This window comes from Euprymna scolopes, chromosome 15 (genome assembly GCF_053919585.1).
Source record: "Euprymna scolopes isolate OS-2025 chromosome 15, ASM5391958v1, whole genome shotgun sequence".
NCBI classification, from domain to species: domain Eukaryota; kingdom Metazoa; phylum Mollusca; class Cephalopoda; order Sepiida; family Sepiolidae; genus Euprymna; species Euprymna scolopes.
The window spans coordinates 131,816,145-131,832,068 of NC_136496.1; the positions used below are offsets into that span (position 1 = coordinate 131,816,145).

The following is a 15,924-nucleotide window of genomic DNA, read 5'->3' on the forward strand; positions in this document are numbered from 1 at the left end:
AAAGTTTAAGGTAAGATTCAAAGTGATATAAGGAGTTAGATAAAGATTAGATGTACAATCAATGGATGTTGAGCTGATCGGAACGGTCAGAGCTGAAAATGTTCGAATGCTGCCAAGAATCCAGTCCAGATTTTTTTTCTATTAGAATTCCCCTCCGATTTTTTTAATTTCATCTATCTCTAGAGTTAGAATATTCTAGTTTCATAGCGCTTTAAGACCAACTTTACCTTATGATTAAAATACGATAATGGATCTTTTATCAGTTTGAGAAGTCGGATTATTTTGTATTAATTTAGATCAGAAAAACTCATTTAAAATCTGGTTAGAAGTAATACAGTCTGGGTTAAGAATTAAGTTTAGACTAGTTAAAAATAATGCATACTGCAGAGAAAAAGCCGTGTTTTTCGAGTTTAGATAACAATGCAAGTTTAGTTAGGAAAATCCCCCCCCCCCCATTTTAGATATAAGAAAAAGAGAAACAGTACTAACAATAGCACATTTAACAAGAAAAGATTTAAAAACTACAAAATGAGTACAATTAAAATGTTCAGAGTTTACGTCAAAGCAGAAATAAGAAAAAATGATTGCAATGTATAACTGTTTAGGATATTAAGACAAATAGATTTCAAAGGTTAAATAAATAGAAAAATTGATTAACTTTTGGTCTGGAGCAAGTGACCATATGTTCATCAGTTCATATCGTAAAAGAAGAAAAGACTTGCCGGCCTGACCAATTCTATGCCGGGTACTTAAGGACCTGTTGAGGATGGAGGTGGGTGTCATCTGTGTATGATTCTGTATTGTTTATTACTTTTGATTCCCTTCCGATTTTTTTAGCTTCATCTTTCTCTAGAGTTAGAATATTCTAGTTTCATAGAGCTTTAAGGCCAGCTTTACCTTATAATACAAATATGATAATGGATCTTTTATCAGTTTGAGAAGTCGGATTATTTTGCATTAATTTAGATTAGAAACTCATATATATAATGGTGTGACTATTTACAAAGATTAGGCAGTGTATGTACCGTGCCAAGTTTGAGAAATTTCCAGGTTGATATCTGGCAGTCCATTAATTCACTGGAAGAGATGCACCCCCAGGCATGCATCTAGGAGAAGGTAACTTTTGATGTAAAAACCTGTAATCTACTGTATGCTATGTTTTGTGGCAGTCATTTGCACTGACAAAGGTTAGCAGTAATACCAAAAAGTGTGGCTGGTTCTACACAAAGCCTTCACCACTATGAACAAATCATCTGTGTGGATTTCTGAACAACTTAGTTATTGTGGTGGAACCTTCTTCAACTAAACTGACGGGAAAGAGAGAAAGGCTTTTTTTTTTTAAATTTTTTTACACTTCATTTTTAAATCATATTAGTTTCAAGAAATAGGCAACAAACATAAAAAAACAAACAATAAAGATTGGTAGACAGACATTTTTTTATTTTTCAATTGTAAAATATTTACAAAGTCTTGTTGAAAGACGTAAGTGCATCAGAATTGTATTCAAGATTGTCCATAGTCAAATTGGTATTCACTGTTCTAATGTGAAATTTTTTTGTGAGAGTTTTATTTCCGATTTGAAAATCACAAAAATTGTTTGAGGCAATGTTTGGAGATTTAGGATTGATATTGTCCATCTTTGTTTAGCGCCATGATTCCCATTGAATCACCAAATTCAACCATATTTTTATTTTTATGTATTAATGGTTGGAAGACTGACATGCAATGTGCGATTTGTTGTTAATTTTGGGAACCGTTGAAGACTTTGAAGAGGAACCACCTGAAATATATACAAAATAACAATAATAATAATAATAATAATAATAATAATAATAATAAAGGAAAGAATAGAGGCAGAAAAGTTGGCTAAGTTGGTAAGAATGTAACTTCATGGTCAATTTGAGAGAAATACTACGGCACTAAAATGTCAGGACTCATGGAATTTTCTGTCTAAAGAGACAGAAAATCTTATATTTGCTGCTCGGGAACAGGCAATAAATATGAATGAAATCAATGAAAAATGTTCGGGAAAGACTGTTCTGATAAGTGCAGGCTTGTGTAGTTTAACTCTTAAAACAATGTCACATACTGTTCGTGCGTGTTCTACACTTGCTCAAAAAGAGTACAAACGTCACCAAGATAAAATTTGTGCAAATCTGTATTGAAGCTTGTGCCAAAATTTTGAAATCCAAGTGATGGACAAGTGGTTCCAACATCAGCCAGAAGAGATAGTAGAAAATGAGGAAGTTAAGACTCTCTGGGATTTCATGGTTCAGTGTGATCGAGAGATAACTCACAGGAAACCGGATATTGTAATTGTGAACAAAAAGACAAATGGATGCCAAATTTTGATGTGGTTTGCCCAAACAACATCAACTTTGCAGGCAAAAAGAATGAGATAATATGAAACTATCAGAAACTGGGGGTGGAAATTGCTAGATTGTGGAATAAGAAAACTTTTATTGTGTCAGTCATCATAGGTGCACTTGGCTCAATTCCAGATGATCTTCAGAAATAGTTGAATTCCTTGTAAATCAAATACAGCATCAACATCACTGTACTCCAGAAGTTAGTTCTGCTTGGCACAACAAGCATCCTACACCAGAGCTTTCCATCTAATTAACTCTTTGACTATGCTCATTGAGAAATGTACTTCAACACCCAGCCCAGTTTGCCTGCAAATTCCACCTTCAACGAATCTGTAGCCACTCTCAAAGCCACCCAATCCTTCAAAGCACTACGGTCAGATAACATTCCTCTGGAACTGATTAAATATGTAGAACTTCCACTTCAAGCCAGAATGCATCTTCTGATTCTCGAGATTAGAGAGAAAGAGGAAATACTGGTGAACTGGAAGGATGCTAATATCGTCACCATTTTTAATAAAAGAGACAAAAATGCATGCGGAAACTACTGAGGAATATCCCTTCTTTCCATCACAGTGAAGATCCTTGCTACAATTTTGCTTAACTACCCCATTACCCTATTGGAGGGCAATCTCCCTGAAAGCCAGTGTGGATTTAGACTAAATATATGATCTTCTTCACTAGACAGGCCATGAGAAGTGTAAAGAACACCAACAAACCCTTGACATCATCTATGACATATTATATGATTTATAAAAAGAATTTGACTGCATTCCTACGACAGCCATGTGGCAAGTGCTTGAATGATTTGGCTGTCCAACAAAATTCACCTCACTTTTATAAGGCACTCATGTTGGAATGATGGGCTGAGTATAACATCAAACTGGCCTATCAGATCCATTCTCCATCACAAAGGGTTAAAAACAAGGTTGTGTGCTTGCTCCAACACTTTTCTTTATCTATATGATGACAATGCTATATGAAATTTCGGAAAACAACTCCGGAATCGCACTAAAATATTGAATGGATGGTAGCCTTTTTAACATTGCTCACCTCAAGTCCAGAACACATATAAACTATTCCTGATTCACTGAGCTGCAATACGCTAATGACACCTGTACCCTAGCCCATAGTTTTGAAGATCTATAGACGTCAGCAGACAACTTATCAAGAATATGGACCCAACATCAACAAAGACTAAGGTATTTCATCTTCATCCTGGACTCTGAACCCTTCCTGAGGACAAAATAACAACAAAAAGACTAGAACTAGAACATGTGGAGCAGTATATTTATCTCGATAGCATCCTATCAACAAATGCTACAGCTGAGAAAGACATTGATAGCAGAATCAGAGCTGCCCATGCATCATATGGGAAACTTCATAAAAGTGTATTCATCAATCAAGGGCTGATGCAATCTACAAAGCTACAAAGCAGTTGTAATCTCAACCCTACTGTACGCCTGTGAAATAGTTGGAACATTTTAACCAAGCAAAATTTGGCGATATCTTATGCTTATAGTGGCAATACTTAATCACGAACACCAAGATTCTCCTTTTTTTTTACTTGAACATAAGAACACAACATATTAATACATGCGTATTGTTATGTAACAATGATTATTTACTCTACATTACATTTTAATATTTCCGAAAATTATTATTGATTTATTTTTGTTTTATTATTTTAGTTCTGAATTTTTTTCAATTATCTATTCATCCATATGCACATATATAAATAAACACGCAAAACATACATACACATGTATATACGTATGGATACACATATATATTTACAAATACATTATATATATATATATATATATATATATAGAGAGAGAGAGAGAGAGAGAGAGAGATATAAATACCCGTTCACATACACCTTTCACGATAAAGCTAGAACCAAGAATTAGATAGAATCGAGCAATTGCACCGACAACGGACAACGCTAAACCCAAAGTGGGTTTCGATGTACTGCATCTCATCAGTGACGTGCTCCGACATAGGCACGAACCCAGGTCGTCACATGCATGAAGTGTGCAATACTGACGACCTAATCATATGGGCCATGGCGCAATCTATTGACTATGCCTCGATTTTTTTAATTCTTATATTTTTATCCAGTTCTACATTCTACGATGTGACAAGCAACGCATCCTATACGACTAAGATAGTTACTGCTGGTATGCAGGCGGTAGAAATCACATCTGCAAACATTAACTGAAATTAGTCGACTCCCCAGACACGATTTCGGAACAACCTATTTGTTGAGGGACATCACGTCCCTACGAAGAATGAACCACTTTTTCTACACATATTAGACATTGTCTAGTAATTTGGAAGAGATCGCAGAGGTCAATTTTTTTTAACTTTGACCCCTACTATGACCCCTTAAAATTTATTGTTTTGGGCTCAAATCAAGTTATTAAGTTAGATTCATGTCCAAGGAACCTTTATCTAAAATTTCAAGTGCGTAGACCCAAAAATTGTCGGAGGAGTTTGGTAGAGTTCTCAAAGGTCAAATCGTTGAACTTTGACCCCTTAATCCCCAGATTTCGGGCCCAAAACCGATTCCATCGATTTTCCCAAATCTCAGTGCTCTGTATATCAAATTTCGAGTCTGTAGACTAAAAATTGACAGAATTATTGCGTAGAGAAATGTGCACACGCACACACTCACACACACACACACACACGTTCACTTATATATATATATATATATATATATATATATATATATATATATATACTGTTAAATTGAGCATTAATATGAAAAGAAAATTCCTTACGCGTTTTATGACGGTGGAATCGACATGTTTATTCTTTTTTTGCATCTTTCGATGATCCCTCTGTATTCAAAGAAAGAAAATGAAACACTCAGTTGTAAAATAAAATAGAATTGAAAAATGGAGATAAAGAGAAAGAGGGAAGATAAGAGAGAGAGAGAGAGGGAGGGGGAGAGAAGGAGAGAGAAATAAGATAAAAAGGCGAAACAATACAATCACACAAAACTGATATGGTACGATTTTATTTTTAAGCAGTGAAAAACATTATTTATTTATAAATTTACAAATATGAAAGACGATAGATAGAGGGGAAAGGGGAATAAGCAACAAAAAAGAGTGAATGTATGATGGTTTCATAGTGTTAGTTTTCTATATGTAAATCTACTGAAACTCCTGTGTTTACTGAATAGTGCTCCATCAATAAACAGAGCATGTTTTTGTTTTTTGTTTTTTTTACATAAGCGTCACCACTTATCAAGGCCGATGGGCCACTCAAGGATAAGGGTTAAAGAGTGTAGAGTAGTCAAAAGGACAATATAGTAATCGATAGTAATGGAAGTTCGGTAAATTTGTTAACTTAAGTAGAACGGCTCATCAGAAACTTGTTCACGTTGGACTTGAAGACAACCATATTATAGACAGCTGGAAAGCAGGAAAACGGAAGACAATTCCACAGGCGTGCAGTTCTAAGAAAGAAGCTTTGATCATGGAATCTATGTTTAGGTTTAGGTACAGATAAAGAGTGGGAAAAATTATTGATAATATTTTCAGCTAGTCTAGTGTTTCTTGTGAAAGTTTGGCGAGGGGGGACCATAGATTGAAGCTCAGTCGAACACTTTCCATGAAAATAACGATAAAGCAGAGACAAACTCGCAACATCTCTTCTGTGAGATAGAGGTTGCAGTGAAGAGAAAAGGACATCTCCCACCAGGCCACAAAGTCTATTTTGAACCCTATCAAGGCAGGACAAGTCTTTTCTAGCAGCTCCTGCCCATATGTGGCAACAGTATTCCATCCTTGGACGTATCTGGCTCTTATATAGATAGATAATTGCATCAGCAGTGAGATATCTACTGGATCGATAGAAGGATCCCACCATTTTTCCAGCGGCCTTGGCAACAGATTTGATGTACGTATTCCATTTAAGATCATATGTTTAATCATAAGATTAATGTTTATAGTATGTTTATTTATACCAACATTATTGGCTTCATTAATCCTCCAAACACACACACACACACACACACACACACACACACACACACACACATACACACACACACATAGTATGTTTAATTATGCAAATATTATTGGCTATATATGTGCATACATGTTTCAGCAGTTCTTCTTTTCAGAGAACCTACATCATCAGGAAAAAATCATTATCAGGACTAAATACAAAAACATTTTATTTGTATATCAAAGGTTGTTTTTGTCTTTATAAACAATTAATTTTGTCTTTTATAAACAATTAAAATGTCCTTGGATTTAGTCTTGATAATGATTTGGCTTGATGATGTCGGCTCTCTGAAAAGAGACATTGCTGAAACATGCATGCACATATATAGCCAATAATGCCTGTAAAAATAAATGTAATATATATATATATATATATATATATATATATATATATATATATATATATATATATATATATATATATATATATATTATAAATCTTAAATCAGCCTAGCCTTAACAGTCGTGTTTTAAATTCTTCCATTTCTTTTTCTAGGCACATCTTATATTCTTTTAATAATATTATTTGAACTCATTCCCTTTTTCCTTGTGAATTTGTGAATTATTCCACGAATTTCTGCCTTTTGGATTATTTTGGACTATCTTCCAATTACGCGATTCCCTTGGATTTTATTTGTGAAAATTGAAATTTAATCAACTTTTTTGGATTTGACCGTTATTGGATACTTTACCTTTCACCAGACTATCCATTCACGTGAAATCACCTTTTTCTTCACACTATTCCCTCTGCTTCACTATTTGTTACCAAGTAAGATCTATAAATTACTTGTAGTTTCATTAAATACTTTGCAAGCAAAATCCGATCTCGCATTTTGCTAAATCCTACCCTCTGATGAGAAAGTAAGTATTTCTTCGAAACTCCGCAGATTAAGGACTATCCACTAATTTTGTGTTTCCTTTTTAAAAATTAAATATGTTTTTAACTCTTTTTCGAAGTGTTTTTAGCATGTTTTATTAACTACTTGATCTTATATATATATATATATATATATATATATATATATATATAGTAATTTATAAAATATATATGGCGATTAAGCTACACTGAATATTTTGCTTTTCATCCAACTATAGGATTCGTCAGGCATAAGCCTGACGAATCCTATAGTTGGATGAAAAGCAGAATATTCAGTGTAGCTTTTTTTTTTTTTTTTTTTTTTTTACAAAGGCATCACCACATTATCAAGGCCCAGAGGCCACTCAAGGATAAGGGTTAAAGAGTGTACAGTAGAAGTTGGTCAATATAGTAATCATTAGTAATGAAAATTTGGTAAATTTAATAACTTATATGGAACGGCTCATCAAGAACTTATTTACCTTAGACTTGAACACAACCATATTGTAGTCAGCCGGAAAGCAGGAAAACGGAAGACAATTCCACAGGCGTGCAGTTCTAAGAAAGAAGCTTTGTTCATGGAATCTATGTTTAGGTTTAGGCACAGATAAAGAGTGGGGGAAATTATTGATAGTGTTTACAGCTAGACGAGTGTTTCTTGTGAAAGTTTGGCGAGGGGGGACCATAGATTGAAGCTCAGTTGAACACTTTCCATGAAAATAACGATACATCAGAGACAAACTCGCAACATCTCTTCTGTGAGATAGAGGTTGTAAGGAGGAGAAAAGGACATCTCCTACGAGGCTACGAAGTCTATTTTGAACTCTATCAAGGCAGGACAAGTCCTTTCTAGCAGCTCCTGCCCAGATGTGGCAACAGTATTCCATCCTTGGACGTACCTGGCTCTTATATAGATAGAGAATAGCATCAGCAGTGAGATATCTACTGGATCGATAGAAAGATCCCACCATTTTTCCAGCGGCCTTGGCAACAGATTTGATATACGTGTTCCATTTAAGATCAGGAGTAATGGTCAAGCCCAGAAGCTTGTCAAAGCTTAATCGCCATATATATTTTATAAATTACTAACTAGCTCTACCTACGTATTGAGCACTTTTGAAGTAAATACTTAAAGTTTACGCATAAATCTATACTTTCGTATATTAAATTTATGTGAATATATATATATATAAAAGGAAAAAATAAAATGAGAAAAATAAACTACAAAAATAATAATGAGAGAGGGTATCTAACTTAATAGAGAAAATAAGAGGGGAAAATAGACGAAGGAACCAGATCTGGTTTAATCTGCTGAACAGTGACCACATAAAAATAATATTCCGAAAGAATTCTACCAAATTATTGATAAACATTTCCTCCCAGAGTGTAAACTAAGCAAAATGATTAATAAAAAATACAGTTAAACTTTTCTTATCCACTTCATCTAACTTACCAAATTATAAGAAGTTCCAACAATGCAAAATTTAACAAAATCAGGAAAGATAAGGAAACCCAGGAAAAATATGAAAGGAAATGCATAACTTCAGATAATGTCTATAAATGTGAGGTCATAACTGAAAACAATAGTAAGGTATACTTGGGATCGGCAGATGCGAATTCAAAGATAGATTCCGTAACCACCTAATATCCTTTAAATTAAAGATAGGTTATGAAGCAAACACCAAAAACAATAAGAATAACAATAATCACGATAATAGTAGTAATAATGGAATGAATAATAGAATCAGGAAAAGTAAGAAGATAAATTGCACAGCATTAGGCGAATTGATTAGGGAACTCCGTAGAAATAAAATGAATATAAATCAAAATAGTCCATAGTAGGGAGGGTTAGTAAGTATAAAACACATAAATCGAAAAGTGTAACCTTTGTATCCTTGAATCATATCACATACTAACATCTAAGGAAGATTTATAACATAAGCGCCTGGATGTAGTGCATGGATGCCTGCATAAGAATAAATTCCTTTTATCCCACATTAGACCCAACTGAATTAAAAAAGATAACAAAAATAGAAGATATATAAACGAATAAGTAAATAAATATGCATAAGGTTAGGGTAAACAATTTTAGTAACAGTTATATATATATATATCAATGAAACGGACTATTATAAAAAAAAAGTTGTCTTATACTCCAGGCTCTAAGTCATGTCGCCTCTGTACAACCGAAGCTATAACTATAATTACTTCCCCTCAAAGTAACAATATAATAAATTCTAAAAATGAACTGATCTCTTTCTGTAAACATAAGTCCAAATTTAATTATGGCAATTTTGAAATTACATAGTTATTACTTTCACCTTTTATATAGATATAAAATATTTTTTCTTTAACTTTTTCGTTTTTCGACATACTTCTTAATACTTTATAATTTAATAATCCTTTATTTTAATTCTTTATCTCTTCTTTGCATGGCCGGTTTTTTATCTGCATTTTCTGTTTTATTCTTTAAACTTCCTATCTATCTAATATATCAATCTACCCACACTTTCATATCTTGTATGTATATTTACTTAAATTTTACTATATGAATTTACTTAATTTTTTTTCCTGAAATCGCAGATACCGGCCATCTTCTCCCCTTAAATAATTTTATTTCTTATCTTTATTCTTTTCTTATTTTATTTTATATTATATATCATATTTTATATTTTTTATTATATTTTATTTTTTTATTTATTCTTTATTTTCTATTTATTATATATTTATTTATTTATTTTATTTTCCTTTTTATTTTTTATTTTCCTTTTAGTGTCGTTTAATAACTCTTGCTGACATTTTTTAAGTGATAACCTGTACATTTCAGTTGACCTATATTATTTTGCCCTATATATATATTTTCGCGCCTTTAACATTTCCTCTCTGGGTTGTTTTGACTTTTGTTTCCCTTTATTTTATATTTAACTTTATCATTTTTTTTCTCTCTCCTTTTTCTTCCTAGATCTTTTTTATTTATAGTTATGTTTCGGAAGTAGAGTGAAAAGCACATCTTATTTTTCTTTTATTAATATTATTTTTTTCCTTGTACACATGTTTGTGAATTATTCCATGGATTTCTGCCTTTGGATTATTATGGACCATCTTTTTCCAATTACGGGATGTCTTTGGATTTTATTTGTACAAATGGAAATTCTTTTAACTTTCTTGAAGTTTTACATTTGGATTTTACCGTCACTGGATTTTTATCTTCCACCAGACTATTCATTCATGTGTAATCACCCTTTTCTTTACCATATTCCCTCTGCTTAACTTATTTTGTTTTCAAGTAAGATCTTTGACTTACTTGTTGTTTCATCAAATACTTCTGCATGCAAAATCCAATCCCGCATTTTGCTAATTCCTACCCTCTGATGAGAAGGAAAGTATTTCTTCAAAACTCCGCGGATTAAGGACTATCCATTTATCTAGTGTTTCCTTTTCAGATTAAATATGTTTTTAACTCATTTCAAAGTGTTTTTTAACATATTTTATTAACTGTTTGCTCATATATATATATATATATATATATATATATATATATATATATATATATATATATTATATACTTACTTGCTTTATCCGGAATTTGCAGATAACGGCCATCCTCTCCCCTTATAAATTTTTAATTTTTTTATTTTATATTTTATTTTTTTATTTTGTATTTATTTATTTATTTATTCATTCGATTTAGTGTCTTTTAATAACTTTTGCTGACATTTTCCTAAGTAATAACCTGTAAATTTCAGTTGACCTCTTTTTTGCCCTATATTTTTCGCGCCTTTAACGTCATCGGTAAATTGTCTGGGTAATTTTGACATTTGCTTTTCTATTTTATATTTAATTCTATCACCATTTAATCTTTTTCCTCTATTTCCGCTTATTTTTCACTTTTTTTCTCTCGTCTTCTTCACTGAATTTCCTTAATTATACTTTGTCTCAGCAGCCGTGTTAAACGCATATCCTATTTTTCTTATATTAATATTATTAGCGGGGGGGGGGGGGGTACCCGGCGTTGCCCGGGTGTTTGAAGGTGTGTATGTGTGTGTGTGTGGGGGGGTTAAAATAAAAAAGTTTTGGTCGGTAAGTATGAAGGATCGAACCCGAACCCTTGAGTCGAAGTTGGAAATTAAAGTGTGAAAAAAAGTGCGATGTTAACGACTGGACCGCCACGAAATACTAACGGAAACACGTTTGAATTTATTTAATTATTTAGAATTGGCAGGTGCACGTTTTAATGACGTAATGAGGTCAACTTTGACTGCGGGATAGTATTTTATTTACTGCGGGAACGGCTTTTTTATTTTTATTTTTTTGGGGATTGTCCAAATTGGATAGCAATTGTCTGATATAAGGAAAAGCTGATTGCTTTCGGACGTTTTCGGCGATCCTGACCGGAACACCGCCTTATTTAGTTTCGCTTTTATTTTACAAAAAAGCCTAATCCACATGCGGCGAGCAAAAAATGTTGAATATTTATCTTTTCAAAGTCGAGCAAATTAAATAGACAGGCGACCCCCGTTGTTCACGTGTAGATATTATAATTCAGACATGATATAAAAAGTTTTAAGAAGAAGCAACCCGAGCGAAAAGCAAGCGAAAAAAAATCCTGTCTTGGACATACACGAAAACACACACACACACACACACACACACACACACACACACACACACACACACACACACACACACATTTTCGCTTTTATATTTATAGATTGAAATTTTTTCCCCTTTTCCTTGTACATATTTGTGAATTATTCCACGGATTTCAGCCTTTTGGATTATTTTGGACCATCTTCCAATTATGCGGTTTCCTTGGATTTTACTTGTGCGAATGGAAATTTAATTAATTTTCTTGGATTTACATTTTTGGATTTTAACGTCATTGGATACTTTACCTTTCACCAGATTATCCATTCACGTGAAATCACTTTTTTCTTCACCATATTCCCTCTGCTTCACTTTTTGTTATCAAGTAAGATCTTTGACTTACTTGCAGTTTCATCAAATACTTTTGTATGCAAAATCCGATCCCGCATTTTACTAATTCTTACCCTCTGATGAGAAGGAAAGTATTTCTTCGAAACTCTACGGATTAAAGACTATCCACTTATTAAGTGTTTCCTTTTCAGATTAAATATGTTTTTAACTCTTTTTCAAAGTGTTTTTAACATGTTTTATTAACTATTTGCTCTTATTATAAGCTCCATCACCTATTTGGTTTTATCGAGCTTTTATATCTGGTTGAGATTACTTTATAAATATTAATTCGTTATTATTTATAATATACTTTAGTTTTACCATCTTGGATCATTTCGGTAAATCTTATTGTAATTCATATCTATATATATATATATATATATATATATATATATATATATATATATATATATATATTCGTGTGCGTATGTGTGTTATACTTCTCAATTTTATATGTCAAAAATGTATCTTAGAAATCACAGTCTCGTGTATTCTCGACACTAATAAATGAACATTAACTGATAAGAATTATATTGAAATGACTGGGATAGAATATGGTGGATGAGTACGTCGGCAGTTCCCTTGAGTTTTTACTTCTGTTCACTTTAAACGAGATACACTGGCATCGAGACATCAGGCTTGGTAATTTGCATATATGCTAGCTGTTTCGTTACACATGGAGAATTTTGCAGCAAGATGCTTGTTTACATTACATTTCAATTTCTGCATGTGGGTACAGTCGGGGAAACACGGTACGGGGAGAGGGATTCCAATGGCAAGCTGTTTGAGGAAAGAATCTATTAAAGTAGAAAGCCTTCATGAATTTGAGTCCTCGACAATAAAATGTGTGATTTTTTTTCTGGTTGTCGGATTAGTTGGGAATATTTATGTTAAGAGAGGCACAAGTGTACTTTTCAATTATCAGCTCAGTCGATAGTAAGATAATGACTGCTTTAACAGTTTGCAACCTTGACAAAGAGTAATGCATCAATTATAGTCGTCTTACCTTAAGATCTTTCATTTCGGTGTGGAGGTTGACGATTTCATCATCACGGAAAGTCTTCATATTTAAAAGTGGCAGCTTAGGAATTTGAGGCGTTGTTAGCTGAAACAACCAATGAAAAATGTCGCAGAGAAACGGTATGACATCAAATAAAAAGAAAATGATTGGATCATGCTATCACTCCAGAAAGTATCTCAGTATTTATTGTCCTCTCACTATTAGGATGATGTAGAAAGTGAGAAGAATGAAACAGCACTAAAGAAGTAGTACACTCTGGCCCTTAAATAAATACCTAGGCAGTCCCGTTGGCATTTCCCCGTGAGGGCCCCTCAGGCAGTTAGTTAGTAACTAAAATGGGAAGGCAAGATGTGAGAGAGTGGGTCTCATAGGACTATCTAGTGCTAATCCCACGGCCCAACAAATGTAAGTTGAAATGGCAAAATCTCCAGATTTTCTAGAAAGTAACCAATTTCTGACGCAATCCTCTACTTCTATTTCGGATACGTCCAAGGATAAAGTACCATTTTCAGATCTGATGAAGTCCTACTAGGAGTACTCTTTCATACTAAATCCACTTTGAAATCTAGAGGAGGGGAGTGTACTCTTCTCTTGTAACACACTGTGTGTGAGCGCGTAGAAATATCACGAGCAGCGTTGGATAGCCAGCATGCGAAAAGATTAGCAGTAGCAGCAACAGAAAAACGCGCATATGCAAATTAGGAAGTGTGCACGAGAAGAGGAGTGGAAAAAAGGAGAAAAAATGCAAGATTTATTCGTGAAAGAAGCAAAGTAGACGATGAAGAAAATGGACGTGTAAAATCGCAGGCGAGAAATTGCTGGCTAATGTCGGCGTGAGGAGAGAAAACAAAGTCGGCTTCTCTGAGAATGAACGTGTAAAACAAGGCCAGAAATGGCTGTCTACGCCGAGCATGCGGTGAGGAGAAACGTCGTTCAGGCTAAAATGGACATATGGCAGCAAGAGACTTTTTTTTTAAAAGTGGTACCGAAAATAATGCCAATAAAAAACTTTTGTTAAAAAAAGAAAAAATGCTGAACCAGATTTTTATTTTTATTTTATTCCTGTTTTATTTGTTTGTCCATTTGCGGCGTAATGGCTACGTTACACTTTTCCCTACACCCTCTTGCTCGCAAAAGAGACATTGCTAGTCTTTTTCTTCTCCATCATTATTTTTATGGTAGGTGCGTAACTAAGCTCTTATCTACAGTGCTCTTTTAAAACAAAGAAAAACTCGTCTAGTTACAACCGCTATAAAAAATTATTTCCCCTTCTGTGTATCTAAAACAAACAGAACTTCCACAGAAAAAAATATTTTAAAATTCTTCTCTGTAGAACACAATACAACTGGACTGTTTCCTAGTTGATTACAACATAATCGCTTTCAAATCTAATGTTGACAAATTTTTGTCAAGCTATATCAAGTTCTATCCGGTTCACTCATAGTTTCCAATCCTCTCAAGGTGTTGTCTTATCATCTCTGACAAACTCATTAACTGTTATCCTCAAGTAGCCTTTGTGTCTTGATAAGCGGTGATCCTATTAGTATTAAAAGTAAAAAGCACATTTTGATACAAAAACTATAATTTCCATAGTGTTTGATTCGTACACCTGAAGTGCGACATTTCAGGTGTACAAAACTAATCGGGTTCTTTTTAAAATGATAGCGACCGTCACGAAATTTCTTACACCACCATTCTGCTGTGCGTTCAGTAGTGGTACCTAGGTCAAACGTATTGTTTATATCGCGAGATGTTTCGACAGCTTATTGACCTAGCTTGAATTGAAATAAAAAAATTGTGCGGTTTATTTTTTCCATCTTATATTAAACATTCTGACAAGAAGGCATAAAAGGTTTAAAGACGATTGTAATATAAACGATTAGATGGAGCGAAACACGCTTTTTAAAATAATATATAAAGTAAAGGTATTATAACGAACACTTATTTGAAAATATATCATTTGAATTAAATTTTTAAATTAAATTAAATTAAAAATTCCACAAAAAAAGTTCATTACATTGATCAATTTCCTTGACAATCGTTCCATCCTATTAACCTTTATCCTCGAATTACCCTTGACCTTGATAAACATTGAAAGAAAATTAAGAAAAAGTACGCGTCGTATATTTGTTTGAATATTTATATGTAGAAATCGCTTTTGTTTATAAGAATGATGATTAAATAAGAGGTCTTATTAGATCATATAAGTTAAGAAAAATTGAGCCTAGTCAGTATGAAATGGGCAACCATTTAGAAATACGAGGCGCAGCATATGCGAGGACAGCCTCACCGTACTTTAAATAGCTGACAAAATTTAACGTCACCATTTTCTCCGAATCAACTCTTAGCATGGTCAGTTCTAGATGGGTGACAATTTGGGAATACCAGGTGCTGTATGTGGAAGGGCTTCAAAACCTCCTTGTAAAAGGAAAGGAAGGAGTTTTTGTTCTTGATCATGTGGAGAAGTATAATTTGCTAATCAACACATATTAAAAAAACATACCCCCCTCCCCCGTGGATGGAAGTTCTATTTACCTACAAAGAACACGTACATCAAGTCTGTTGCCAAGGTCGCTGGAAAGATGGTGGGATCCTTCTACCGCTCCAGAAGATATCTCACTACTGATGCAATTCTCTATCTATATAAAAGCCAAGTACGGCCAAGGATGGAATACTGTT

At 33.6% G+C, this 15,924-nt stretch overlaps 1 protein-coding gene across 1 annotated transcript in view; it reads right to left on the reverse strand.

Annotated features, from left to right (window-relative positions):
• Positions 1 to 1,419: 1,419 nt before the first annotated feature.
• Positions 1,420 to 15,924, reverse strand: part of LOC145294152 (WD repeat-containing protein 64-like) — a 124,088-nt gene continuing 109,583 nt past the window's right edge. The window contains exons 31-33 of the mRNA XM_080141262.1: positions 13,231 to 13,329; positions 5,156 to 5,215; positions 1,420 to 1,780 (exon numbers count right to left, since the gene is read on the reverse strand). Of these exons, the coding sequence (XP_079997388.1) occupies positions 1,694 to 1,780; positions 5,156 to 5,215; positions 13,231 to 13,329 (246 nt within the window). The 3' untranslated portion in view covers positions 1,420 to 1,693. The remainder of the gene's footprint in view (positions 1,781 to 5,155; positions 5,216 to 13,230; positions 13,330 to 15,924) is intronic.